General features: G+C 43.6%; 9 protein-coding genes across 9 annotated transcripts; 5 read left to right on the top strand and 4 right to left on the bottom strand.

Moving 5' to 3' along the window:
- The first annotated feature begins 7 nt into the window (after positions 1 to 7).
- K450DRAFT_240017 (uncharacterized protein) lies at positions 8 to 5,994 on the top strand. Its single transcript, XM_051588863.1, has 10 exons — positions 8 to 215; positions 524 to 656; positions 731 to 968; positions 1,034 to 1,164; positions 1,233 to 1,315; positions 1,384 to 1,500; positions 1,585 to 4,515; positions 4,597 to 5,122; positions 5,207 to 5,430; positions 5,511 to 5,994. The coding sequence occupies exons 1-10, from the start codon at positions 36 to 38 to the stop codon at positions 5,694 to 5,696; spliced, it is 4,749 nt and encodes a 1,582-aa protein (XP_051444984.1). The 5' UTR covers positions 8 to 35; the 3' UTR covers positions 5,697 to 5,994.
- A 35-nt stretch (positions 5,995 to 6,029) lies between these two features.
- Positions 6,030 to 7,595, top strand: K450DRAFT_240022 (uncharacterized protein). Its single transcript, XM_051588864.1, has 4 exons — positions 6,030 to 6,359; positions 6,428 to 6,464; positions 6,558 to 7,168; positions 7,233 to 7,595. Exons 1-4 carry the CDS (start codon positions 6,335 to 6,337, stop codon positions 7,352 to 7,354), a joined length of 795 nt encoding a protein of 264 aa, XP_051444985.1. The 5' UTR covers positions 6,030 to 6,334; the 3' UTR covers positions 7,355 to 7,595.
- K450DRAFT_240027 (uncharacterized protein) lies at positions 7,252 to 9,555 on the bottom strand. Its single transcript, XM_051588865.1, has 9 exons — positions 9,429 to 9,555; positions 9,230 to 9,351; positions 8,949 to 9,168; positions 8,611 to 8,882; positions 8,185 to 8,547; positions 8,061 to 8,115; positions 7,884 to 7,995; positions 7,660 to 7,820; positions 7,252 to 7,593 (listed from the first exon to the last, which is right to left on the bottom strand). Exons 1-9 carry the CDS (start codon positions 9,523 to 9,525, stop codon positions 7,487 to 7,489), a joined length of 1,509 nt encoding a protein of 502 aa, XP_051444986.1. The 5' UTR covers positions 9,526 to 9,555; the 3' UTR covers positions 7,252 to 7,486.
- Positions 9,556 to 9,725: 170 nt separating this feature from the next.
- K450DRAFT_240033 (uncharacterized protein) lies at positions 9,726 to 11,156 on the top strand. Its single transcript, XM_051588866.1, has 2 exons — positions 9,726 to 10,303; positions 10,474 to 11,156. Exons 1-2 carry the CDS (start codon positions 9,792 to 9,794, stop codon positions 11,006 to 11,008), a joined length of 1,047 nt encoding a protein of 348 aa, XP_051444987.1. The 5' UTR covers positions 9,726 to 9,791; the 3' UTR covers positions 11,009 to 11,156.
- A 350-nt stretch (positions 11,157 to 11,506) lies between these two features.
- K450DRAFT_240036 (uncharacterized protein) lies at positions 11,507 to 13,538 on the bottom strand. Its single transcript, XM_051588867.1, has 6 exons — positions 13,081 to 13,538; positions 12,923 to 12,999; positions 12,681 to 12,850; positions 12,524 to 12,605; positions 11,771 to 12,437; positions 11,507 to 11,705 (listed from the first exon to the last, which is right to left on the bottom strand). Exons 1-6 carry the CDS (start codon positions 13,358 to 13,360, stop codon positions 11,521 to 11,523), a joined length of 1,461 nt encoding a protein of 486 aa, XP_051444988.1. The 5' UTR covers positions 13,361 to 13,538; the 3' UTR covers positions 11,507 to 11,520.
- Positions 13,452 to 16,176, bottom strand: K450DRAFT_240039 (uncharacterized protein). Its single transcript, XM_051588868.1, has 12 exons — positions 15,909 to 16,176; positions 15,762 to 15,822; positions 15,495 to 15,677; positions 15,185 to 15,427; positions 14,874 to 15,118; positions 14,664 to 14,813; positions 14,399 to 14,592; positions 14,150 to 14,326; positions 14,019 to 14,088; positions 13,841 to 13,952; positions 13,649 to 13,780; positions 13,452 to 13,585 (listed from the first exon to the last, which is right to left on the bottom strand). Exons 1-12 carry the CDS (start codon positions 16,154 to 16,156, stop codon positions 13,544 to 13,546), a joined length of 1,857 nt encoding a protein of 618 aa, XP_051444989.1. The 5' UTR covers positions 16,157 to 16,176; the 3' UTR covers positions 13,452 to 13,543.
- A 57-nt stretch (positions 16,177 to 16,233) lies between these two features.
- K450DRAFT_271571 (uncharacterized protein) lies at positions 16,234 to 17,292 on the bottom strand (the record flags this gene model as incomplete). Its single annotated transcript, XM_051593014.1, has 1 exon — positions 16,234 to 17,292. The coding sequence occupies one exon, from the start codon at positions 17,290 to 17,292 to the stop codon at positions 16,234 to 16,236; it is 1,059 nt and encodes a 352-aa protein (XP_051444990.1).
- A 654-nt stretch (positions 17,293 to 17,946) lies between these two features.
- K450DRAFT_240050 (uncharacterized protein) lies at positions 17,947 to 19,258 on the top strand. The gene is made up of 3 exons (XM_051588869.1): positions 17,947 to 18,234; positions 18,304 to 18,632; positions 19,002 to 19,258. The coding sequence occupies exons 1-3, from the start codon at positions 18,223 to 18,225 to the stop codon at positions 19,111 to 19,113; spliced, it is 453 nt and encodes a 150-aa protein (XP_051444991.1). The 5' UTR covers positions 17,947 to 18,222; the 3' UTR covers positions 19,114 to 19,258.
- A 398-nt stretch (positions 19,259 to 19,656) lies between these two features.
- On the top strand, positions 19,657 to 27,381 carry K450DRAFT_240056 (uncharacterized protein). The gene is made up of 19 exons (XM_051588870.1): positions 19,657 to 19,761; positions 19,828 to 20,015; positions 20,081 to 20,207; positions 20,270 to 20,349; positions 20,418 to 20,508; positions 20,574 to 20,781; positions 20,847 to 20,947; positions 21,011 to 21,124; positions 21,190 to 21,291; positions 21,374 to 21,847; positions 21,909 to 22,269; positions 22,336 to 22,533; positions 22,602 to 22,703; positions 22,769 to 24,510; positions 24,593 to 24,961; positions 25,032 to 26,537; positions 26,598 to 26,838; positions 26,911 to 27,044; positions 27,111 to 27,381. The coding sequence occupies exons 1-19, from the start codon at positions 19,702 to 19,704 to the stop codon at positions 27,216 to 27,218; spliced, it is 6,306 nt and encodes a 2,101-aa protein (XP_051444992.1). The 5' UTR covers positions 19,657 to 19,701; the 3' UTR covers positions 27,219 to 27,381.
- The last annotated feature ends 46 nt before the right edge of the window (positions 27,382 to 27,427 follow it).

Here is a 27,427-nt window from a genome sequence, read left to right on the forward strand (position 1 = left end):
CTCCGTTGCGCACTTCCTTTGACCATCCTCATCCCATGACGAATACCGAAATCTCGTCACAGGCATTGCGTCAAGCCCTGGACGTTTTCACTCCAGGAACGCGTGCGTGGTTTACAGACGAGCAAGAGGCCTGGATCTCAGCCTCTGTGAAGGCAAAGACTACTTCAGATGGCCGCATCAAGATCACATTCCAGGACGATAATGATTCCTCAAAGGTACGGTGTGTCATACTTTGCAGAACAAGTGTTTCATATATGAACAACGGATTCCCAAGCCCGATGGCCTGCGGATTGACTGGGGAAAGAAATGGCAACGGGACTTGTATCAGGCATCAAAACGAAATGTCACATTAGCACACAAGGGGCCCGATGCTCAAGCGCACTTTGCAACCATATTGTTTCCAACAAAAAAAAACCACCAGTAACGAAACAAGAATATGTCTATTCCATCTTTGCCGTCCAACCTGGATTTTACTCGTTATCTTCAGCACATCTTGCTAACCTATCACTTTTGTATTTTCTAGGAGCATGTCTTTGAATCAACTATAAGCGAGCTGGAGAAGAACAATGGCGCGGATCTCCCCCCTCTTAGAAACCCCCCAAAGATGGAGAATACAGATGATTTGACGAGTCTTAGTTATTTGAACGAGCCAGCAGGTAAGTGAACACCCTCCTCAAAAAACTCTCCTTACTCAGTTAGGCTTGTTTACTGATCCATTTTTGATAACCAGTGTTGAACACGATCAAAACCAGATATCAACAGCGAACGATATACACATACTCTGGAATTGTTTTGATTGCTGCTAATCCATTCGATCGGGTTGCTTTGTACGAACCCGACATCATTCAACAGTATTCAGGAAGACGAAGAGGAGAACTTGAACCCCATTTGTTCGCTATTGCAGAAGATGCATACAGATGCATGATCCGAGAAAAGACGAATCAGACAATTGTTGTCTCCGGTGAAAGGTATGTCATGCCACCACTTGTTTTTGTATAGACGTTCTATCAGACACTAATGTGAACCTTTTCAGTGGTGCCGGTAAGACAGTAAGCGCAAAGTATATTATGCGGTATTTTGCTACCGCAGACGATAAAGAGAGTAGCGACAAGAAGAAGAAGGTGGATGTAGGAGGCATGACGGAAGTTGAGGAACAGATTCTCGGTTAGTGCATAGTAAAGTCTGAGAGTTTTTCCATCCATAAGCTCATTTCTAACGCCGATATTGCACAGCTACCAATCCCATCATGGAAGCCTTTGGTAACGCTAAAACGACAAGAAACGATAACTCTTCGCGTTTTGGAAAATACATTGAGGTTTGTTACGACCTTATGCAAACAAGTAGTTACCTCCTTTTAATAACCCTTCTTCGGGGATGCTATAGATTCAATTCGACCAAGGGTCAAACATTATCGGTGCAAAGATTAGAACATACCTTTTGGAACGTTCGCGTTTGATTTTCCAGCCTGAATCCGAGCGCAACTACCATATTTTCTACCAGGTAATTTACAAGGATATGATTCAAGGAGATCAAGCGGTATACTAAAAAATGCTCTCCCCCACTTTTTTTTTTTTTTTACTACAGCTGTGTGCCGGTGCTCCTGCCTCTGAAAGGAAGGAATTCGAACTCGGTGACTTCACCAATTTCCATTATCTTAACCAAAGCGGCACTGGAACCATCCCCGGTGTTGACGATGTAGCCGAGTTTGAGATTACACAAAGATCACTTTCCACAGTTGGTATCGCAGTTCATATGCAATGGCAAATCTTCCGTCTTCTCGCTGCTCTGCTTCACATTGGTAATATCCAAATCGCCGGTCGCACGGACGCTGCTGTTTCTGATTCAGACCCTGCACTTGTCACCGCTACCAAATTATTGGGTATTGAGTTGCCTGAATTCCGCAAATGGCTCATCAAGAAGCAAATCATTACCCGATCTGAAAAGATTATCACCAATCTCAGCGTTACGCAGGCTCAAGTTGTCAAGGACTCTGTTGCAAAATACGTCTACGCTAATCTATTCGATTGGTTGGTCTCTGTTATCAACCAAAGTTTGTCTGCACCTAACGTTGAAGAGATCAGAACGTTTATTGGTGTACTGGATATCTACGGTTTTGAGCACTTTAAGAAGAACTCTTTCGAACAGTTCTGTATCAACTACGCCAACGAAAAGCTGCAACAAGAATTCAACCAGCATGTCTTCAAGCTGGAGCAAGAAGAATATATTCGGGAAGAGATTAACTGGAAGTTTATTGAGTTCAGCGATAACCAAAAGTGTATCGAAATGATCGAAGGCAAGATGGGAATTCTGTCATTGCTTGACGAAGAATCACGTTTACCTTCTGGTAATGATCAAGGCTACTGCAACAAATTGTATACTACCTTTGATAAACCCGGATTCAAAGATTATTTCAAAAAGCCACGTTTCTCGAACTCTGCTTTCACTGTGGTCCATTACGCACACGACGTACAGTATGAATCAGAAGGTTTCCTCGACAAGAACAAGGACACTGTACCCGACGAACACTTGGTGCTTTTGCAATCTTCCAAGTTTGAGTTCTTGGTTGATGTGCTTAATGCCAGCCATGCAGGTGACCATGCTTCTAATGGCGAAACCAACCATAAACGTATGAGTGTCATCAAGAAACCCACCCTTGGATCCATTTTCAAGCAATCCTTGATTAGTCTAATGGACACCATCGGACAAACCAACGTCCATTACATCCGTTGTATCAAGCCAAACGAAGCCAAGGTTGCTTGGGAATTTGAACCAAACATGGTGTTGGCTCAGCTTCGTGCTTGTGGTGTTCTCGAAACCATTCGCATCAGTTGTGCAGGCTATCCATCACGATGGACCTTTGAAGAATTTGCTGAACGCTACTATGCTCTGGTCAACTCCAAGCATTGGGACCCTAGTGTTCAACCTGATGTTCGTCGTTTGACCGGTGTTATTCTGGATGCTTGGATTCACGACAAGGACAAGTACCAAATCGGTAAAACCAAAATCTTTTTCCGAGCTGGTCAACTGGCCTACCTCGAAAAACTTCGAGCCGACCGTTGGAATGACTGTGCCATTCTGTTACAAAAGAACATGCGCCGTTTCATCATTCGTATTCGCTATCTTCGTATGCGTGACCTGGCTCTTCGTCTGCAATCGGTTGCCCGTAAAAAGGTTGGGCAAGCTAAACTCCAGCTATTGCGAGAGGAGAAAGCTGCCATCTTGGTTCAAAAGAATTGGCGACGATACATTACCCGTAAGCGATACTTGGCACGACGTGCATTTATCATCAAGCTACAAAACGCTGTCCTTGCCTATGTCGGACGAAAGAGACATGCTGTTGTTCGTGAACATAATGCAGCCATCCAGATTCAACGTATGGTTCGTGGATGGGCCGCTAGACGTAAGTTCCAGGCTCAACGCAACCATGTGGTCCGCATTCAGACCTGTTTCCGTCGTCGCCAAGCCCGCAAGCAACTTTTGGCTCTCAAGGCAGAAGCTCGTTCTGTCAGCCACTTCAAGGAAGTATCATACAAGCTCGAGAGCAAGGTTGTGGAACTCACTCAGACACTGACCAAGCAAAAGGAAGAGAAACTCGTTCTGCAAGAAAAGGCTGCGAAACTTGAACAGCAAGTACGTGCATGGGTTGAACGTTACGACAAGCTTGACAAGCGTTCAAAGGAGCTAGAAACCACTCTACAAGAACCCAAGATCAATGATGAATGGGATACATTGCAGCAAGAACGTGATGCCTTGCAATCCAATTATCAATCCTCTCTAGATAAGATTCGTCTACAGGACAATGAGATTGCTCGTCTCACCGAAGAGTTAACCAAGCAAAAGGATGAAGTGGCTAACCTTCGCCAAGCTTCTCATAAGATGGCCAAATACATTGACGAGCCCGATATCAATGAACTGAAAAATCAGATTACTGCCCTCAAGGCTCAGCTATCGCAAACACTTCATCAACCAAGACGACAGAACTCACTCAACAGCAATGGCAACCTTCGCAACTTGTCTCCTGTCAGCGAACGTGCTCGTGGTATGTCTCCTGGTGCATATGATCGACAGGAGAATGGATTTGTTACCTCTGCTCAGCGTGGTCGTTCTCCTACCGGCAATGCCACACCTTATCGTCGTAACAGTATTGCTGATGTCAAGAAGAACAAGGTCAAGACATCCTTGGATCGTGTTAGCCAGGTCGATATTCGGGCCACTTCCATCGATCAACTTGCTGTACGAGATGAGACAGACGACGACTTCCATGGCAGTCCCGCAGATATTGTGTACTCCATTCTTCATGATGAAGATGGTTTACAAGATGAAATTCTTGAGGGTCTTATTCGTCATCTTAAGATCCCACAAGCTAGTACTCAGACACCCCTTTCAAGAAAGGAGGTCCTCTTCCCTGCTCACGCCATCAGCATTACTGCTGCTCAAATGTGGAAGCTCGGATACATGCAAGAATCTGAGAGACTTTTGTACACAGTGATGGATACCATCCAAAAGCAGTGCTTGGTAGGTTTTGTACAATAGGGTGTTGAACTGAGAACATGTTTTTGTACTTTGGTCTATTTGCTAACCGTTGTTTTTCCACAGTCTTACACTGGAGACGATGCCATTGTTCCTTGTGCATTCTGGTTCAGTAATGTGCACGAACTATTGTCTTTGATTTCTAAGGAAGAGCAAAAGTTCGAACAAGAGATGAACTTGAACTCTATGAATGGTTTGAGAGCTGTCGGATGGCACGAGTTTGAAAAGCTCATTTCCACTATCAAATATGAAATTCAATGCTTGGAAGATAACATTTTCCATGCCTGGATGACTGAGATGAAGCGACGATTGAACAAGATGGCTGTTCCAGCTTTGATTGAAAGCCAATCCCTTCCAGGATTCGTCACTAGTGATACTGGCCGGTTCCTTAACAAGATCATCGGGTCCAGCCAACCTGCTTTCACCATGGATGATCTGTTGAGTCTCCTCAACACCGCTTATCACTCCATGCGATGCTACTACATGGAGAGCTTCGTGTCTCAGCAAGTATTGATTGAACTTCTCAAGCTCATTGGTACCATCACTTTCAACGATCTGGTGATGAGACGTAACTTTTCATCATGGAAGCGAGGTAAGTTATTGGGTTATGTTGAACTGGAGCGGCTTGGTGATGACTGATAGATTGCTGAACATCCCCTTTCTCCCCCTCCACTAGCTATGCAAATCCAATATAATATCACTCGATTGGAAGAGTGGTGCAAGAGCCATGAAGTACCCGAGGGAGCATTGCAGCTTGAGCATTTGATGCAAGCAACCAAGCTTTTGCAGCTCAAGAAGGCTACTTTGGAAGATATTCATATTATTTATGATGTGTGCTGGATGCTCACACCAACTCAGATACAAAAGTTAATTACAAACTACTATGTTGCGGACTACGAGGTAAAGTGTCTGAACAAGGTTGCGTGAGACCCTTCTGTTTTTAGCTCACATTATTTACTTATCACACTTGTGTCTCGCAGAGCCCCATTAGCCACGAGATAATGCGCGTTGTGGCTGCTCATGTAGTCAGTGGCGACAAGAACGATATTTTGCTGCTGGACAGTGTCTCGCTTGATGATACCCCGTTTGAACTGCCTCCAGTGCGTGAAGTAGCTTCAGAGAATTATTTGCCTTCATTCGTGAGTAGCTTTGTAAAAGACTTATAAGCGCTTGACCGAGTACTGAACCTATTTTTACTTTGACCAGCTGAACTTGAAGCGGCTTCAAAAACTCGTAAGCTTGGCATAAATGCTAGCCTTGCCATATTACTTCCCTTTTACAGCCTTGCAACCTATTCACTCGATGATCATAGAGAGATACACACAAAGAAATATTAAAAATTTTCGAGCTATTTTTTTAATGCGTTAGGTCGTTGAGTGGGACAGTTCTACTCTGTGACACTGTGCCAATGGCTGTCATGCGCGTGAAAGAGAGCAATATATGGCATGTACCATGCGACGAGAGGGAACGATCGATGCTGATAAATCTATAGGCGCATCGTAAAGTTTAGTTTGAGCGAAATTTAGGAGGTCCGCTGCGAAGTTTCATACAAGCCCCATCCTAATAGAACAGCCAGCCACATGAAGAAAAGGGCAGAAAAGCTGCAATTGGACAATTTGCCAAGGCAGTAATCCCTGGTACATTACAGCGTAGACAGATGTTGATATCCCCAATAAAAATAAGGTGACGTTCCACATTGAGCCAATTTCATAGGCTGCCACACACCCCATTGCGCGGTCTATTAAAAGGGCTCAGTAGTCGGTCATCCGTTCCTCTTCTACTTTTCATCGAAACGTAATTCATCATGTCAGGACCTCCTCTACCTCAAGGTACTTTTCTCGGTACATCACTACTACTTTGACTCCTCATCTCACTTTTTACTGCTTATTGCTTTCAGGCTGGGAAGCTCGTTATGACCAGAACTCGGGCAAATAGTACGCAAAGCTTATTTTTTGTTTTCTCCTTTCTTGTGCACACAAGAAAATCAGACTATAGAAGAACTAACCCATTTTTTCTTGGCAAAATAGCTATTTCATTGACCACAATACCCATCAAACTACCTGGGAAGACCCACGGAGTCGCGGATACCAATCTCCCCCGCCACCACCTTCGTATGGCGGTTCGCCTCCTCCTCCTCACCCCTCTCCATATGGCGGAAGTGGCTATGGTGGTTATCAACAACAACCCCAGAACCAATCCTACGGTGGTAGTCCTTACCCTCCTCCCCAACAGCAAGGTTATGCTGGTGGTGGTGGTTACGACCAGAACCGTGGCTACGGTGGTTCCCCTTACCAACAGAGTCCCCCACCTCCCGTACCTCAAAAGAAGCCTGGTATGTCCACTGGTATGAAAATTGCTGCTGGTGCTGGTGTTGCAGCTCTCGCTGGTTTTGCCATTGGAGAAGTCGTTGAGCACGAGAAGGACGAAGACCGAGAACAAGACAGACGTTTGGCTCGCCTTGAACAAGAAGAGAGTATGGATAGATATGACAATAACTATGGCGGTGGTGGTGGTTATGGTGGTGGTGGTTATGAAGGAGGCTACGGCGGCGGTGGTTACGGCGGCGGCGGCAACACTACCGTTATTGAAGAAGACGGTGGTTGGTTCGGTCCTGACAAGGAAACCATCATTGAAAGAGGTAAACACAATTCCCCTCGTTTATATCATCACCGACCGTGGTTTACTAATCCACTCCTAATTAGATCAATATGGTGACACCACAGTCATCGAAAAAGAAGATGGATGGTTCCGTGACGAGACCACTGTCACCGAGACTGACCGATACGGCGACACTACTGTCGTTGAAGATGATAGTTGGTTCTAAATTCCTGCAATGATACTCCCCAGATTCCCCTCCAATATTGATCTGTGTTGTTTGCCAGACAATTAAATAAATAAATAAAAAGATTTGAACATTTTGTATTGTACTTGAAACATGGCTACAGTTCAACAACATTTATACTACAGGTTGGATATCATACAAAAGACAACCATTATTAGACGTTCCTTCCCATCCACGCGTTCCTGATGTCGTGATCATGTACTTTGAGGTGCGATCAATTACTGCATTATAAAGTTCAGGTTAAATCGTGTCAATGGTGAACGATGCCACTGGTTAGTGAAACTTACATATGTTCGAGATCACAGCTCCATGATGACCAGGTAGGATAGTGAATGGAATAATGGATGAAAGTTTAGTGGGTTTGACAAAACCTCCGTCATCCCCTGGTTGGATAGTAAATGTCGAGTCTATTGAAGTATTCCACATGCGTATATTATCATTTGATGCACTGTATTGTCGAATGTTAGATGAAACGTCTCTATCCTCTCAATGAAATACTAAAGCCACTTACCAAATAATATGAGAGCCATTGGGTAAACTTGCAACGCACGAAACCGGTCCTGAATTTGCAGGCATTCGGAACGATCGTATTAGCTTTTGAGCTGCAAAATCATATTCATCGACTATGGTATTCGCAATATTAGTATCGATCACTGAAGAACATTGTATTGAGATCATTGCATCTTACCTGTTCCATTCCTTCGTCCAGTGTATATTTTGGAACCGTCAGCGCTCCAGCACGCCTGTTTGTATGAGCCCTGAATTTAGCCACAAATTTTCAGGTACACTGTTTCACATTTTCTCAAACTTACCGATAGACACCACGGGGGCGTTTTGTCGGGAAGATTTAGGCGTCTAGAAGCCTCTGCAGGTTCTCTTCGATCCCATAGTAAACAAGTTCCATCAATACTAGTGGTGAGCATTATATTTGGGTCTTTACTTAACGGCTCCGGGCCACTAGGTTCTGGCTTGGTTTCTTCAGTTTCGCTGTTAGCATCCGTTGCGTCCTGTTGACTGGCTGACGTTTCCTCTTTGTCACTGGCATCTTGCTCCATATCCTCTCCGGCGTTGGTTGTGACAGGTTCCTTTTCCAGCGGCCGGAATGAGATAGAGGAAATTTGTGAAGTGTATCCACCATATTCACGCTGTACAGATCCGGTATCCAAATCCCATTCCTACAACTGGGGTTATTATACAGGTCTCCAAAAAAAAAAATAAAGCCATAAAAAAAAGCTCACCACAATGGTTTTGTCCCATGAACCACTTATAAAGGATCTCTCGCCAGGCATGATACTCAAAACTGATACAGGGGCAGCATGCTTCCAGAAAACATGATGGCACTTTCCTTCGTCATGTCGTACCGTTACCAGATTGATGGACCCATTCTCCAATCCAGACAATGCCCATAGGCCATCCGATTGAATATCTACACTATATACAGGGGATAATTTTTGTTCAGGAGCGGGTGTCGCTTCACTCGTCTCGCTAGGCTCAGCCTTTAATTTCGGCTCTTCTAATATTAAACGCTCAGCCATATATCCTCGTGTACAATCCAGTGTAAGAAAAGATAAATTACCTGGCTGCTCTTCATTCTCCCACCATGATGCAAGATAGCCGGCTTTCGTGATGGAGTCTACCAGTTGATGCCGCTGTACCTGAGTCAACATTGTTTTTCCATTCATGGAAGCAAAAAAGTCCCATTTTCGAATATATCCATCTTCTGAACCAGTCAGTACCCATCTGAAACACCGCGTAGCCGCAATTGAATAAATGGGATTGGGATGGATGGCCGCACCCTTTCAAACCACTTTCTTAGTCGTAGGAATTGTTACAAAAACACAGCTGTCAAAAACGTACCACAGGGACAATATTATATGATTTGCACGTATTGGCGTGGAGTTGCATTTTAGGCAGTACGCGTTTTTGCACCGTATCATCTACAGTACTTGGTTGCTGTGTATCTGTCGAGGGCATCGGGTCTAATAAAGGCGTTACAGCCAAAAGTTAAAGTTATAAAAACAGAAGCGGTGACTTAACCAAAAGAACAACCACCCACCATCGGTATCCATCATGTCGGTCCCATCCTCTGATGCGTTATCTATCTGGGTAGTAGAGTCTTCATTCAAGTCGACATCTTCTTCATCGGATGACATGGTGCAGGAATATTACAAAGTGCAAGATTGAAACAGTTGCGATCAATGGTGGTCGATAGGGTGTAATCTACATCACGTGACTGTTTGTGATGGTGTGAGTGGTACCTCAAAAAAAAAAATGAGAAGCAGCTCACAATGTGCAACATGAACCAAAGCCAAAAATAAATCCATCAGATTGACACGCCTTCTCAATCTCCTTTCTCCTTTCCTTTTACTTTACTCACCCTTCCTTTCCTTCCTTTTCTCGTCTGTCTGTTGTTGCTACCATGCGTCTGTTCAAGCTATGCATTGGATGCTATGGCCAAGACGACCATGACTTTGCAATGTACTTTTTCGATTCGCCTATCACACCTCCCGTGGTGGGGGGCAACTCCAAAGAAGACAATTTTTGGAAAATGGAAGATCTGCAAGCCATTTTTCATTCCAAACCCATTACCATCCATCACATCGCACCAACCTATCGCTTTTCATACGACTATATCCGTCGAGATGCCCATGGACATCACTACATAGCATCTTGTGCGTTACTGGACCTGGCAAGCTACATGCAAATTGACTTGCTTGGTCAACTTTGCCGCCTCAGTCGTCAAGACATTCAAAACGGAAAAGCCGAGATGTTATGCAAATCGTTGGATGTACGGGTTTCGCGTACGCATATGATGATTGAAAATGAATTTATCCCATCCGACCTTACTCCCCCGTCACCCATGACGCCAAGCCAGACCAATCATCACAACTTTCACGGCACTAATAAACGGAAAGCGCCCGCCGTGGAAAGGTATATTACAATTTATTAAATAGTGTATGGATTTGGCTTGGGACACTGCAGCGGAGGCCGGATGTGCATACATTTGGCCAAGCGGTGTGTAACATCCAAGGCTAATACCCAGTTCGTTTATAATTAATTGAAATTGAGCGCTCTCATTAACTTTTTTTTTTTTATCCTAGTACCACCTCAAGTTCATCCGGGAAACAATCTTTACTAGCCAAACGCTTGGCGGGAAAACACCGAGCTTTGACGATTTATGCTGCTCCATATGCTGACCAAACCAGCGCAGTGCGCACAGCTCCTGCAAAGCAGTACAGCGACCAGCTACTATTAGCTCCGCCCATCGTACAATCCCAGCAAAAGCAATTATACCCTTATCAACCTCCACAGCGCCATAGTCAACCACACTTGCGACCTTTTGAGGACTTATTTGATACCATTGAAGCCACTCGTTCTCTTAAGGAAACTTTGGATGATCAAGTTAGACGATCGGCACACGTTATTAACGAATTTAATGCAAAGTCTGTCAAGCAAATAGTGGAGGCTGAGATGAAGGCTTTCCAGCAGCAAATTGATGCAAAGTTGGAGTGTTTGTTGACCGAATGCTCCAATCGTTTATCAAAGTTGGAATCTACACCATCCTCAAGTCCAAGCCTTAGTGATCTACTTAGCCGAATTGAGAAATTGGAAAATCGTGCAGATCCCCACTGTTAATTACCGTTTAATTTTTTTGATGTATCAAAAATTTAAAGGGAGAAAAAAAAATTTCACTCACCTTGTAGCCCTACCCATTTGCAATAACTACCTTTAATAAACCCCATAATACTGAAGATTGCAGTTTCCGTATACCATCCTACATTAATGTGATTCAATGCCCTTTGCATACAATGGTGGCTTTCGTGAGATCAACATCCACACGGTATTCTATTTTAATCCTCTTTGAATGATCTGCCCACATGGGACTTCCAAACCAAGACCATCCCCCAATTTTCGAAAAGACATTCTCACTAACACTAAATTGCCGGTTATACAAGTAAAAGTCTGGCCAGCTAATTTTGAGTCGCACAATATATCGGACATGATATGATATTTGAAGGTAGTTTATATGAACATAGGAAGAGAAACATCAAGATGCGTCTTGTACATGGAAGAGCATAATACAGGGTATAATTCCGGTCGAGCATTGTCAAAATGCTGAAAAGGCACCGGACCATAAATTTCTAGGCTTACAAGTCTACGGAGATACTGTGCAATGACCGTACGCGAATCAATAAGGAAAATAAGCCAGCCACGCCTATGGTGATACTAAAGGTCATATATACAACCCATGGCGCGGTTGCGACAAAATGAGAGTAAAGGAGGTTGGCCAGAATAGGGCTAAAGATTAAAGTTATGGACTCGAGAATAGCACCTGTTAAAATACGAACCATATTAGCATACACGTATAATGCGTCGCGTTCCATATTGTGCACGTACCTGCTCCGAGAATAAGACCTGCGTTCTCTTCACCAGCGATTTGTACCATGAGTGACTTTGTCGAAGCGTTGTACAGTGCGCCACCAATTTGAAAAAAGGCTCCTAGGTACATCATCCATCCAGCATAAGCCAAAGTGAAGACGGCCATGCTAAGGCCCAGACATAAAATACCCAATCGACAAATCCAGAGGTCCAATACGATGCTAGAGTGACGACTCGATATGCTGTGAACGCCTTCAGGCACTACAACCTCGTGCAGTTTCTTTAGAGCTGGAAGAACTACTATCAAGCCCACTAGTGAAGCACCGCTCTCAAAGCTCAAAAAGAATCCAACGTCAGTAGGTGTCCAACCGAATACGTATGAGACGTAGAGAACAATTGTGGTGACGAGACCAATGGCAACACATTTGCACAGAACTTGAATAAGTGCCAGTATGGGTAATGATGCGCGATTGGTCAGTTCTGGTTTGGCAGTGAAAATAATGGACAGACTAGAGATAAAATTGATCTTGGACCAGATGCTCTGCCGACTATTTTGCTCCTCTTCTTCTATTGCCGGCTCGAGTGCCTTCGTGTTGGATTCTGGAACAATGAAAATGACAACCAAAACCCATAAAATCATCGATATCAAAGCGGTGAGTGCAATTGGTTCCAACGATTGGGTTAGCTGCGATAACAGAGGGAAAAAAACAAGCAGCTGTTATTATACATGTCAAAATTTTTATACATGACAATTGTATTGATTTCACTCACCTCCATAATCCATCCTGATAAGGTTTGTCCGATCATACTTCCGCTAAGAAAACTGGCCAAAAGTCGGCCAAATACCACCGTTCTGGGTTCCACAATTAGTAAGTCCGTGATTTATTATCTTTTCTTTTCCAAATGGCAGGTCAAACCATGTACTCACCTATCGGCTGGCTGCGTGCAGTCTGTGCTGTAAGCATAAAAACTCATCAGAAGCGTGCTGGAACCACCTCCAAGTCCCATAAGGACTGCACCGACCATGAGTAGCCGAGGAGAGGCGGTTTCTTGGAAACGTATGAGTAAGCAGGTGATTCCCAGATCAGCCGCAAAGGCCTTTATAAGGTTGAAAAGTGGGTGTTAACAAGACCTGTTGACTCGATGACGTTTTTGTTGGGTGACACATACCAGTCCATTGATGATAAACACTGGTCGACGACCTTTTTTATCGCTCATTTTCGAATAAATGGCCGTTGTTAAAAGACCTGTCGCGAATTGTCATGAGGGCCAAGATAAGTACTATAGTTCGCTGACACTTTTGCGTTCATAGTGATTTTGACAATTACCTACAACGGAGCCGAGGACGGTCACCCACATCATCAGATTCGATACTTGTGCTTGTACGGCAGAGTCGGCATTGCATTGCTCGCGAGGTCGCCTGATGGCTTCGGTACTGTCGATACGACTACAAATAAGGTCTATGACGAACTGAACAAGTGGACCCTGCAGCATGGAAATTGAGCAGCCAAGGACGAATAATGGTGGTAACAAAACCCATGGCGATGGTTTAACACGGAGCCAATGTGTTTTAGTCGATTTGGCCACTAAAGGTGTAGTCTCATCCATTGTTAACAAAGAAAGGCTGCTGAATATGAAGTTAGCCAGCCATTGGAAAAAACAAATCACACTTTTTAAACGTCGCTATGCGGACTGTCAATCGCGTTTTCCAAGCGTTGGCAAACTTGGCAAACTTGGCTTTTTTTATTGGCTATCGAGTTTGGAGGGAATTGCTATATCCGGAATCCCCTCTCACAAACCTAGATATGCTTCAGCTGGTATGGTTCCCGAGGCCTATGAGTGCCAATTCATTAATACGTGGACTTGGTTGTCACTACCTCCATATTTTTTACATACCTGAAGCTGTTGATACGATGTAAATGCTTGTTGAACGTCCCATCCATTTTCTTCAAGACACTGAGTGGCAAATTCCGTCTTCAGTCCCGTCATCTTTTGAACTTCAGCAACCATCTGTTGCTTCACGTCGACCTACAAGATCTTATTAGTACGCGTCAATATCGTTTCATATTGACTTTTTACTTCATCTACCTCAGCAATGCTACGTGTCGACGTCTGAAGGCGCCACTTGTCCGGATTGGAATAGTCTCGTACACAAAGCTGGTCATTCAGAATAATAAAAGGGACGTTATACATTTGTGACCTGAAATGGGAGGTTGCGTGAATACAATGGTTCATAATCCAAGACGATTCATGCTCGAGTCCTTACGTTGAGCCTGGAGGAGAAGGAGCAATAAGGAGTGTTCGGTCAAAAGAATACGTCTTTTTGATTGGTTGTTCTGCGTTCAACTTTAGTTAATGGAGCTGGAAGTGCACGGTGCCACATCAAATTATACATACCTGAAGTGAAATCACCATGAATGCTAAGCTGCAAGGCATTGGCAAATCCCGGTATAACATTAATTACAAATGCGTCCACCAATAACTCCTTCCTATTAAGGTTATGTTTTGTCGTGGGTAGCCTTGGCAACACTTCAGTTATCATGGGTTGGCCACAGCAAATGTTCTTCAGCGCTTCTAGAAAATCGCAGTATCATTAGATCTATGCACTGTTATGACGGGCAGCAACCTCTCGCTGAATCTACTTACTCGTTTTGGCTGATGTAGCTTTATGATGAAATGACTCCCACGTGCCTACATCATTCTTCTTCATAGCCTGTCGTTCCTGCTTCGTCAGCGCCTTAGATGAAGCCAATTTCATATTCGTTGTCACAGAGAATACGGCGTCTGGAGCATACATGTTTCCACAGAGACTACGGTTGCTGTCAAAGGCTTCAAAAAACCTGATTATTCCGAGTAAGTTAGATCATCTTATATGCATATATTCTACGGATCCCAGGATGGCTTCGCTTACATTTCGACAAACGCTTCAGACAGAATTCGTGTTGGGTCGCTGTCTGTGAACCCTTCTAAGCATGGTATTGGTAAATCTTGCTGTTGTTTCTCGTTGTGTATCATAACTCCGTCTAAGATTTGAAGATTTGGGAATAGTTTTACGACCTCACTATCATTTTTAAATGTTAACTCTGTCAAACAACAATGTTTTACATGGACAATCCATTACCTTGTATATGTCGCGCCGGTAGCATCCTTTTGGAGAAACTTCTCTCGGAAGGGATTCTCGGTAAGAATTAACTCTTTGAGCTGTGCCAGTTTACCTCCTCCTCCACTAAGTAAACTCAGCTGATTGACGTTATTAATATTATTTTGCTGGAAAGAAATATGCTGTACATTGGGTATGAATTTTGCCAAAAGAGAAAACGGCTTCAACTTTTCAAGTTGATTTCGAGCAAACGATATCGTTATAACCTATAAATTGCATGATTAATCTAATGCAAAGCTCTCAACACGAATGAAAATGAAAATATGACCCACCTCAGGAAACATCTCCCCCGCTAGCTTCATAAGAGCTGATCCCACATTGTTGGAGTCATCCTTTTTAAGAGGCTCGATGCCAGCATCTTGCAGGATGGCATCATCCGCTATAGCTTCTAGATTGAGATATTTCGAATCCGCGTTCCACCGTCTAGACAAGAAATAGCGTAGAACATCCACAGTACTCTTTCCAGTGCCTTCTTCAATCAAAGACGGATCATCATTTACAACGAAAATAGAAAGCTGTAAAAGAACCAATCAACAAAATGCCACTGATGTAGATTATACACTCTCCAATTTGATACCCTACCTGACGATTTTCATAGGCATAGCCCGTCAAACGCTGGATTTTCTTAGCAATAACAATATTTTCCACCATGATATGTAGAGATCCATCTAAAATTTGGACTGCAAGTGTTGCAAATGGCGTTTTTGATTTCTGCTGTAGAAATGAGATCAAGTTATGTTCTGTTCCTTCAGCCCAACCGGTAATCTGTAACGGAAACCAACATTCAATTAACACCGTGAAACGACTCTAGTTCATTGGTTTGATATTCCGAAAAATACTGAATCTTACCACTACTTCTTTTGGTTCTTTGGCTCCATGCACGACGTCTCTGGTGAACGTTGCTCTTCTGCTGGTTCGATTGTATGGATCACTGCATATGAATTGTTGAGTCTGGATAGAATGTGATGCTTGTCAACATACAGCACATGTACTCACAATTTTCCTCTGCCAGTGGGCTTTGTTCCTTTCATTTCAATATCGTCTGACATTAGGGCTGCGCCGCCTTTCGACGGACGTTTGGCAAGCTGTTGTTTTCGGGCTTTTCTCGTAATTCTGTCGGCTTTTCCTCCAGCTTTTCGTCCAGCTTCTGCCATGCCGGTGTTCTCTGAATCTAAAGGGCGAACGTCAGTGAATTTGGCCACAGCACTGCCAAACATGCCAGCGAATCCTCTTGGTTGAGACATTCTTAAAGCTGCAGAAGTGTACAAAAAAAAAACTTGGAAGCCAGCTAGATAAAATCACAGTCATATAGAAATTTTTACTACCATTCTTCAACTTTGACTTTTGACTCAGCTATTAATTGTCTAAGGTCAACTTTTCTATTGGCAACTCTAATATACAGTTCTCTAGGACGCAATTTCTTGTGTCGGATGTAATAACTTTTGCAGGTCTCACACCAATGACCATTTCCAACCATGTTACGATACCATTGATGAGTTTTTTCAACCCGACAGTTATTGCATATCTTGTGAAGGCGGGGAATTATCTTGGAACCAGAGCGATTAGCGACAATCAATCTTTCAGGGCGAGGCTTTTTATGCTTCAGTTGGTAGCGGTAGCAAGCCACGCACAGGGAGCGGCGAGAAGATGGCTTTTTGAAACAGTTCAAACAAGCAGGCTTCAATTTGTCGGGACGTCGTTGGCCCAGGAGGTCTACGAGGTCTGCGAATAAGTAATGAACACTGTGTGAGAATTGCCTGGTAGGAGGACGAAGACCATGTTCAAGATTAACATTAGCCAGATGGTTGGATAGACCAATAACCGCTTCAATTTGGCGCTTGTCGATATGGTTAATATCAAACCGGAAGAGAGTATTAATGACATTGTTAAACCGAAAAATTTGATCTTCCTTTGCTGTGGTAACATCTTCGATAAATCTAATGTCACAACGACCGGGGGTGTTCCCATGCTGAGAGTATCGAAACAGATGGAGTAGCCAAGCAGGGAAGAGTAAAAATTGTGGCAAGACTGTATTATCCTTGTCACCTTTTCGGAAAAACACAAGAAGCATTCTCATTTGTGACCTAATCTGGACAGATTTGATAGGATATCCAGGCTTGCCAGAGCTGATACTGCACCTAAAGCAATTGGATGGGGTATGTCGACTGACTAGCTTGAGATGGAAGCTTGTCTTTGGTACAGCACAGGAAGATATCCAATAATCCGTTAGGACTTGCCGTCTGCTTTCTCTCCTTCGAATGATATGGAAACCCTCTTGCTCAAAACGCCTTTGATAAACGTCTTTCAAGTCATGAACCGCAATAAATGAATATTTAGTAGGAGATGGAGGTGATCCATCCAGCAGAGATTCTATCTTCATGAAGGTGGGGTGAGAGATAGAAAAAAAGAGAGACCTTTACTGCAACTTCATGTTGAAATTAAGCGTTCTTATAGCCTTTGAACACAAAATCCAAACAAGGCAGTTTGATTGACGATGGAGTAACATTGCAAACATCACTCGCGTGGCCAACTTACTGAAATTGCACTTGCTTTTTTGGTAAACTTTTTAACGACCAAGCCTCGTTGGAGAAGTGTAAAAATAAAGTAAATTGCGACGCCATTTCCACCACAAGCTCCAATTTAAAAGTAACAGTAAAAATGGAAGGGACTAATAAAAGAAATAGAATTCTTCCGGCTTTAGAGCCAAATTTATTTGCTTCAGTATGATTTGTATTGAAGATTGCCGTTCTATCTCATTGAAGAGAAAGCTTTCATAAAAAATTAGTATTTAATATTTAATAAACTATCCCTTTTATTTGCCACCACTTTGAACAAGGTCATCTGTGTAGCCAAAGATGGCGACTTTTCAGAAAATTACTATCGGGTCGTTTCAGAAAGCTTTAATAATACCTACTATAAAGAATTTGGACAATACAGTCAATTTAAGAATATGTGATAGCAGTTACTCAATTCAATCGAGATACTTGGCAGCGTCAGACATTAGCTTACTCTAACATGCAAGGTTTATTAACGGCTAAGAATTAAGATGAAAAATCAAAAGCCTCTTCGTGGAATTGATCAAGGATCCGGTGAGTACAACGTCTGATAGCAAAAAGTTTAGGAGTAGTGACAAGTAATGACTTCCTTGTCGTCGAATGGTGGCTTAGTTCATTGAGACAGGTCTTTTAAGATCACGTGTATACCAGAGCGTTCATTGGCCGAGAAATTTTTCTGTTGTCTCCGGTAAGCTAGAAAAATTTTACACCAAAGGGGAACAGATAGATCTTCCTCTTTCCTACAACTCATCACCATGTCTGAACAAGTACGTTGAAATTCATACAAACTGGTCAACAAGTTATCATATCGGATCACTAACATCATTGATTTATAGGTTGAGAAGGCTTTCCAAAAGCAAGCTGGTGTCTCCCTTAACACCAACGCTAAGAAGCGCAACACCCGTTGGTACAAGGATGTCGGTCTTGGTTTCAAGATCCCCAAGGAAGCCATCGAGGGTACCTACATCGACAAGAAGTGCCCCTTCACTGGTGATGTCTCCATCCGTGGCCGTATCTTGACCGGTGTCGTTGTCTCCACCAAGATGAAGCGCACTGTCGTCATCCGTCGTGAATACTTGCACTACATCCCCAAGTACTCTCGTTATGAGAAGCGTCACAGAAACCTCTCTGCCCATATGTCCCCTGCTTTCGTCGGTGTTGAGGCGTAAGTATCTTTTTCTTGTACCCTTATTACTTCCAAACCACAGAGGGATATTGCGAAAGAAAATTTTCATCCGAACAGGAACTCAGCCATTCCAGAAAAATTTTTCTTCGGTTGGCTGAAGTTCATTGTCATGATTGAACCTTTCGAGAAACTGGCTATTTCTGCATTTCGTTAGTGCAAGCATCGCTCTATCAGAGCGATGTCATCCTCGAGTCCACCATTCTTTGAATGTGATTTGACCCTATTAGCCTGATATCCCCTGTATGAATTGGATGTTGAGTAGTTGGTGAGGTAACGGCCTACCAAGCTCATTTATCATCCAGGTTTACTGATCACTTGCGTGTCCGCTTTCTTTTTTCTCAATTATAGTGGTGATATCGTCACTGTTGGTCAGTGCCGTCCCCTCTCCAAGACTGTCCGTTTCAACGTCCTCAAGGTCACTAAGGGCAAGAAGGCCTCCAAGGCTTTCCAAAAGTTCTAAGTATCTAGATGCTAGGATTGTCTTTTCATCATAATAAAATGAGGATTCCTCCTTCAATTTGTTAACATGGCTACTTTTTGTGATATGCTTTTTTACCATGGGGAAACCTCATGGTAATATGGAATTGAAACAGCCAACTACCAGCTTTAAATTTTTTTTCTTTTTTTCAAAGTAAAATACTGAATCAAACCAGTGAACAAATCATACGTTTACTACGATGCATTATTGATGATGAGTAGAATAACTCTGTGTTTGTTCGTACGAGGGTTACCTAATGCTGGACAAAATCTCAATATCACCATATTCGTCACTCATGGTAAACATCTTCAACAGAATAAAAAGATATGCACAGTGATAAATTTTTTCAACAGGGTCGCGAACAGACGCGCACATTGTGTACGGATGGATGAGCGCGGCAAAACGCGCACAATTATAAGACTTCCAGGTTACTTTACTTTAAACTTGTCATGGAAATTGACGCGTGACACGCGATACCACATTTGATGTGTTTGTCGGCAGCTGGAGTTGCTATACCCCTCTGTTCATAGCCGTAACTTTTATTAGCTCTCTGTCCATCGCAATAACAGCATGGAAGAGCAACAAGAAGATTTCAAGTCTCTTCCTATAATAGATAGACTTTCTCACAAGGTATGATACCACGAAGTATTGTTCGGCTGTAGATGGCCGCTACGCTAATGCTCGTTCCCCCTCCAGGTCTGGAAAGCGAGGGTATCTGCATATGAAGAACTAGTATCCCAGTTTCGAATATCTGATAAACCTAGTGACTTTTACCAATATGAGCCACACCTCAAGAAAATGGTCACCGACGCCAATGCAGTAGCGCAGGAGGCAGGTTTAAATGCTGTTCTTCACTACGTCGAAAATGCACCGTCTGCTGCAAAGTAAGTCGAGACAACAACTTTTCGACTCTTCCCCGAGATAGCGTACTAACCATATTGGTCAAAAGTACTCGAGACGTTGTCATTCCAGCATTGGTAGAGAAATGCTTTGGAGCCGCCAAAGCAGGAACGAAAGCAAAAGCGAATGATGTTATCTTAATGTATGCCGAAGTAGACGTCGCAGATCCTGTAGTAGTGGGTATTCAAAGCAGATCGTCTTTTAAAGCATGCGTTCCTATGTCTAATAGATGTATTAGGAACTTGTTATTCCAGGTATGAATGCAAAGCAGCCCAAAGCTGTTGCTCAGACAGTTGTCACTTTGAAGGAACTAGTACGGTAAGGAAGACGTTGATAATGAAAGAGCATGCTGGTGGTCGCTAGACGGTAATAATCCTTGTTATTAGACAATTTGGCGTCAAGACAGTCAATCCCAAGCCAATACTGAAGATTATACCTAAGCTGTTCGGACACGCTGACAAAAATGTCAGAGCTGAAGTAAGATCGTGAATATAGATCAATTGGTGATACGCGTGGATAGGCATTGACTTTAGTTTGATAAGGCTAGCACCCTCACTATTGAACTGTACCGCTGGATCGGACCCGCAGTCAACCAGTTCTTGTCTGAACTAAAGCCTGTCCAGATCAAAGAATTGGAAGAAAGCTTTGCACAACTGCCGCAGGAGAAGGCTGTACCTGAACGATTGTTAAGATCACAGCAAGCATTGGTACAGTCAGAACCAACTGAGAATGAAGAAGACGTCGAAATGGGTACGATTATTATGTAATTAATTGTATCACTGTACCTTATGTTTTAACAACGTCTGCAGATGAAGGCGGTGATGCCCCAGAAGAGGAAGACGATACGAATGCACTCGATCTTGCAGACCCGGTAGACATCTTGTCGAAAGTTTCACCCAATTTCTTTGAGCTTTTGGTGGGTAGACAACGTTTATGAAGGACGATATCATGTAGGCTAAAAGCTAACATGACGATTTAGGTGTCCAAAAAATGGCAAGAGCGCAAAGAGGCAATGGAAGAACTACTGAATGCCGCCAAAACTCCCAAAATTGCAGACAGAGACTATTCAGAACTTCTTAGTGGTTTGGCGAAGGTATGTTGGTTTTGCTGTGCATGTACGGAAATGGCGTATGGAACTGATGACGAATTTTCTACTAGCGCATCAATGATAGCAATGTCCTGCTTGGCGCACTGGCTGCAAACTGTATAGAAGCTATTGCTAATGGCTTGCGACAAAGCTTCCATCGTTACAAAGCTACTGTAAGTACATGCTGGTTAGGTTGCACTTCGCTTTGTAAGGCATGCATTCACTAAGGCGGCCATCGTTGTGTTTGTTTTACAGGTCACTCCACCCTTAATCGACAAGTTGAAAGAACGAAAACCACAAGTTTTGGAACAGCTGTGCAATGCACTTGACGCAGTTTTAGCCGTATCACCATTTGAAGAAATTGTTGAAGATATTAGTACTGGAGCGAAACATAAGAATCCTCAAGTCCGGGCGCAGTGTATCAAGTTATTAACGGCTCGCCTGACGAAAATTCGACAACCACCTAGTAAAGGAGAGACGAAGGCACTAGCGGAATTAATGCTTAAGACAATCGACGATGCGGATAGCGCCACTCGCGAGCATAGTGCAGAAGGTCTCGGTACATTGGCAAAAGTTGTCGGTGAGAAAGCCTTGGCTCCATTCACGGAGAAACTGGACGATATCAAGGCAGCAAAGGTGAAGGAAGCTTGTGACAAGGCCGTGGTTAAAGCTAAACCAGCAGGACCACCAAAACCTGTAGCGAAAGCTCCTCCTCCAGCTGCAATCAAGGTATGTTTATACTCAATATTTGAAAACTACATACTTTTGAGTCTAATCACCCATTTTTTAGCGAGCTCCAAAGGCTAAAGTAGCGGCACCGGCAAAACCAGCACCCACCGATATGGCAGTAGACGATGACTACGAACTACCGCGACAACCATCTCCTCCAAAGCGCAAGCCACCGCCACGAGCGATTGCTGGAGCTAGCGCACCAAAGAAACCAGCATTATCGTCATTATCAAAAACAGCAGCACCTTCCGCTGCAGCATCTGCAGGACCCAAAAAGGCCGCCAAACTACCAGCAAGCGCACCTGAAGAACCAGTTCGTTACAGGTTCTCTCCAGAGGACGCTGAAGAACGAATTGTTGAATATGTACCTGAAGATATCCTATCTCAGATCAGCGACAGCCAATGGAAGATTCGGCTAGCAGGTAAGAAGCATTTTCTTTGTTTCCCACATTTAGTAGCGATCGACACTGACAAAGGGTTTTTTCAAGCTATGGAGGCATTGTATGAGCATTTTGAGAAACAAGATTCATCTTCCATCGAACCTGAAATAGTCATAAGGGTGCTATCTAAGAAACCAGGCTGGAAGGAGATGAACTTTCAAGTCATGGGCAAACTATTTAATACAATGCAATTGTTAGCGAGTAATAGCAAGTTTACCAAAGCATGTGCCGCTATCGGTATTCCAGGTCAGTATCATCCTTTTCATAATAGCTTACCATTGTTTGACAGCATTGCTAAATGTCATTATTATTAGGCCTCACGGAAAAGTTAGGTGATATCAAACTCAAGAAGCATGCAGGTGATTGCTTAGTCGCTTTTGCGGAGAAGACATCGCTACAATTTGTTTTGTCACAAGGTAAGCTCTAAAAATTTCTGTTACTGAAGTAGGTGTTCTTTTTCATTAAAACACTTTCTCTTTAGCATACCCGATGTGGCGAAAACAAAAATCACCCAAGGTGCTGGCTGATTCTTTAACGTGGCTCCATTCAGCGATTATGGAATTTGGTATTAGAGGCTTGCAAATCAGAGACGTAATTGATTTCTTGAAGTTTGCTTTGACGAACACCAATGCATCCGTTCGAACTAGTGCAGTATTGGTATTAGGAGCGCTGCGAATTTACATCGGACCTGAGGTTAAATCATTTGTACAGGATGTCAGTCCTGCGTTATTGGCAACTATCGAGGCGGAATTCGACAAAGTGGCAAGTATGGAACCACCACAGCCTACCAAAGGTGCTGCAGATGACGATGCGGGTGGTGGCAATAGCGATGCGATAGAATCTCTCTTTCCAAGGGTGGATATTTCATCGCAATTGTCCAAAGTTGCTGCCGAATGCAATGACTCTAACTGGAAAACTCGTAAGGAAGGCTTGGAGAAGACACTGGGCATCATCAACGACGCCAACAAGAGAATCAAACCAAACTTGGGTGACTTTACTGCAGTTTTGAAAGTAAGACTAAATGATAGTAATAAGAACCTTACAATAATGACCCTTGAGATCACCGGATTGCTAGCAACTTCAATGGGTAAACCATTCGAGAGATACGTTAAAACAGTAGCAGCCCCTGTCATATCAGTATTGACCGACAACAAGGCGAACGTACGAGCTGCAGGTGTTGCAACACTCGTGAGTCTTCAGTCCACTTGCGGTCTTGAGTCTTTGGTGTCGGCAATCGCTACTGGACTGTCTAGTGATTCCCCGTCGCTACGAAAAGATTTACTCACATGGTTAGATGAAACTTTGAAGGAAGGCGCCACTGCGGACCTGAGCCCTCTCATTCCTGGCATTCTATCTTGCTTACAAGATCGTAATGCAGAGGTCCGAAAAGCAGCTCAGGCATGTCTACCATATGTGATAACGAGTGCTGGATATGATCATGTCATGATCAAAGTGACGGATCTCAAGGCTGCGCAACGTCAAACCGTCTTGCCATTTATCGAAGCGGCGAAAGGACTAGCCAAATCTTCCAACCCTAACGGTGCAGCGCCTAGCAGTGTTGCAAGCCATAAGTCGGATTCACGAAGAATGGCGGATACTTCAGAGCCTGCAGAAGAGAAGACTATTCTTCCAAAACCTCGCTTAACACTCAAGAAGAAACCAGCTGCTGCTGGAGTGAGAAGCGTTGGTAGCACTGTGTCGTCAAGATCACCAGCTCAATCTGCTGCCATGAGCCCTGCGGCCAGTTCAGCTGGAGAAGAAACATCTGCACCGATTCTTACATCCGATAATGGACCAAAGCTGGTACGAGCCAAGAAGGAGAACCGTTGGCAGTTTGATGGCCCCCGTCCGGATTTGTTGGTGTCCCTACGCTCTCAAATTGGAAATAACTTTGGCCAAGGGGTTATCAAGTTGATGTTTAGTAAAAGTCAGCATGCTGAGCGCGACTTTTTATCAGCCATCAATGTACTGGATGAATGCATTGCTGACTCAGAAGTGAGCAGCAACAAGTATGGTATTGATTTTACGGAAATGAAGCAAAGATACGTCGCCAATGCCGATCTCATCTTCAAATACTTGACCATCCGATTCTTCGATACCAGCACCAGTATGCTGATCAAATGTCTCGATTTGACGGAGCATTTGGTTGCTGTAATGGAAGAAGAAGGATACCATTTGTCGGAATATGAAGCCATATCTTTCTTACCTTTCCTCATCAACAAGGTATGGAATAGATTTGCTCAAACTATGTTTATATGAATACTTTACAATTCCACATTAGACGACTTACATTATGTGTTTATAGATTGGCGATCCAAAGGAAACCATGAGAGCGCGAATCCGTAGCATTCTCATGGCAATGTGTCGTATATACCCTGGCAGCAAGATGTTCAATCATCTACTAGATGTAACCGCCAACTCCAAAAATGCGAAAACTCGTGCAGAATGTTTGGAAGAGGTTGGAGCTTTAATTCAGCGCAATGGTATCTCGGTAATGCTTCCTCAAAAATCGCTTCCCATAATTGCAAGTCATATAAGTGATAGAGATACTGGTGTACGCAATGCTGCTCTCGGTGCAGTCGCCCAAGCGTATACCTTAATTGGCGATCCAGTGTACAAGTATGTTGGTAGACTGAGCGAAAAGGATAAAAGTATGGTTGAGGAGCGACTCAAGGTATGTGAAACTGTAATGTGGTGTTCGCCATTTGTGACATAGCGCTCATATTTGCCTTTTGACTTTATAGCGCACCAAGACAAATGTTTCCAGTCTGCCAGTTGCACCTAAACGAGCCTCCGTGCCTCAAGACATGCATATTGAACCACCACAGGTGCATTCTGAACTCCCTCGTCCTTCAAGATTATCGCTGAATAAGAGCAAAATGTCCTTGCCACGACCAAGGCAACAAGTGGTTCGTCAAGAGGTCGAACCAATGGATGAGGTCATGCATGAACCCGAGCGAGAGTTAATGCGACCACCAGTTCAATCTTATATACCGGAACAGAGGGCTATGCAATCACCACCACGCGTACCGCAAATATCTCCAGAGAGAAATGAATACATGATGGATTTCCTGATAACTCAAATTACCAGTGGTGATCCTCATCCTAGCATTGACGCTCTCAAGAAGCTCGACAAGATCTTGAGCACGCAGCCAGAAATGGTGATACCAGATGTAGACCCCCTTGTCAACGCTATCACTTTGCAAGTGCGTTTGGCTTTCTCTGCTCTTGATGGTAGATCAGCCCCGTTGACTAGGTTGTGCAAGCATTTAGTCAATGCGCTCGTTTTGTTGTTCTCTAATCGACAGTTGGCTAGCCATGTTTCACAAGATGCATTACATCGTTTGCTTCAAGAGCTGGCACACCGTTTGTTGGATGTTGATATGTTATCTGTAGAAACGGGACCACAGCTTTCTAAAGCGCTGAACGTTGCCATGGTGAAGGTCCTAGAATTCAGCGACCGAAACGCATCCATCAGCGCCCTACTAGCGATTCTTGTCAACTGTGCAGCAGATCTTCGACCAGGGGATTCAACCACTTGCAAAGAGGCTCGATTCACTGAGTTAATCATGAAGTGTCTATGGAAACTCTCAAAAACCATTCAGGAGCATATGCGCAACGGAAGCTTAAATCCAGATCAGCTACTGCTAGATATCAACAATTTCTTTGTCACAACCCCTCCTACCGAATGGAAGCACAGAGCAGCAGAGCATGTTCCGTTCGGCGAAATGCCACTTCGAACTGCAAAGACGTTGATTCTGGAATTGATAACAGGGTTGGGAGACAGTGTCTTTGATCATCTGACACTCATAGATGACCCTCAGCACAGCTGTGTCTACCCTTACTTACACCACATGTTGCAAGCGCGGCGAAAGAAGCAAGAGGTTGATCAGCAAGCTTCAAATTCAAATCATGCCATGACCCACGCTACGGAAGAACGTGTTCCAGAACCACTTACAACGCGAGCAAGCCGTCCTTCTTCAATTACATCTACTAATGATCTTAATAATTCACGGCCGGCTTCTATCGCTGAGTCAGCTGGGAGCTTTGAACAACCTGCCGCACCACCGAAACCCGCAGCATTTGTCGTTCCTGAGGAAAGCCATACAGAGGCTATGGAGGATATACAACGTTCGCCTCAAACTAGTGATCAAACTAAAGATGACTCCAAAACTCTCTCAGATCTCGAAATGAATAATCTTTTAACCCAAATATTTGTGAAAATTGGTACTCGCGACCAAACGAAACAGGTACAGTTAATATATATACACCGAACAGCCTAAAGAGCATCCATTAATTCTCTATTCTAGGGCATTGTGGAGTTATATGAGTTCCAAAAGCGCCATCCCCATGCAGAAACTAAAGTGAATGCTTATCTCAGTCAAACTGGAAATTACTTCCAAAGTTACATTCGCCGTGGCTTGACCAACTTGTCTGCAGAAGATGATTCTATGAGGGTCCGATCTAATACCAGTAATGATACAGCAGACGCCAGTAGCGTCCGATCTGCTGAAAGTAGTTCGCCGCGAACATCTCGACCACAGTCTACAGGTAGGATACTATGGGAACACATAATATGTTCCGTTTACAGCCTCAAACTGACCACTCTTAAAATGTGTACAGTCGAAGATCCAGTGGAGATCAAGCAACGACTGCTACGTCTTCAACAGAAGTTTGGATATCGCCAGGAGGCTGATGAGTCTGACCCATCGTCTGGTCTGAACAATATCCAAAAGCGAGCGTCGATCCTTTCTCTGGTAAGCACTGCATCACTACCTTTCTCTCCGCGACGGGTGGTATACTAACACTATGCTAATTTCCAGGAACCTACTCAGCGAGCAGAACCGGATCGCGCGCAAAGTGTTTCTGCTTTGAAAGAGCGACTGGCGAGAATGAAGGCTACCCTTGAATCCTCCGTAGCAGAGCCATAGAGTGCACCGCGTGTCGTCATTTGTCCGTGTAGCTATATTTTTACTCATTGTTTTCGTTCTTTCCTGTGCGTGGACAATTCAGAGTAACACTAAAAAGAATGAAAATCAACAATCATTTTATCAATAAAACAAGTAATTTCGAAGTTCACATATTGCTGAAGAGATGCAATCAAGAGATGCCATGAAAAATAAATAAATACACCGCCGCT

Source organism: Umbelopsis ramanniana (genome assembly GCF_025399195.1).
Source record: "Umbelopsis ramanniana AG unplaced genomic scaffold K450scaffold_25, whole genome shotgun sequence".
NCBI lineage: Eukaryota > Fungi > Mucoromycota > Umbelopsidomycetes > Umbelopsidales > Umbelopsidaceae > Umbelopsis > Umbelopsis ramanniana.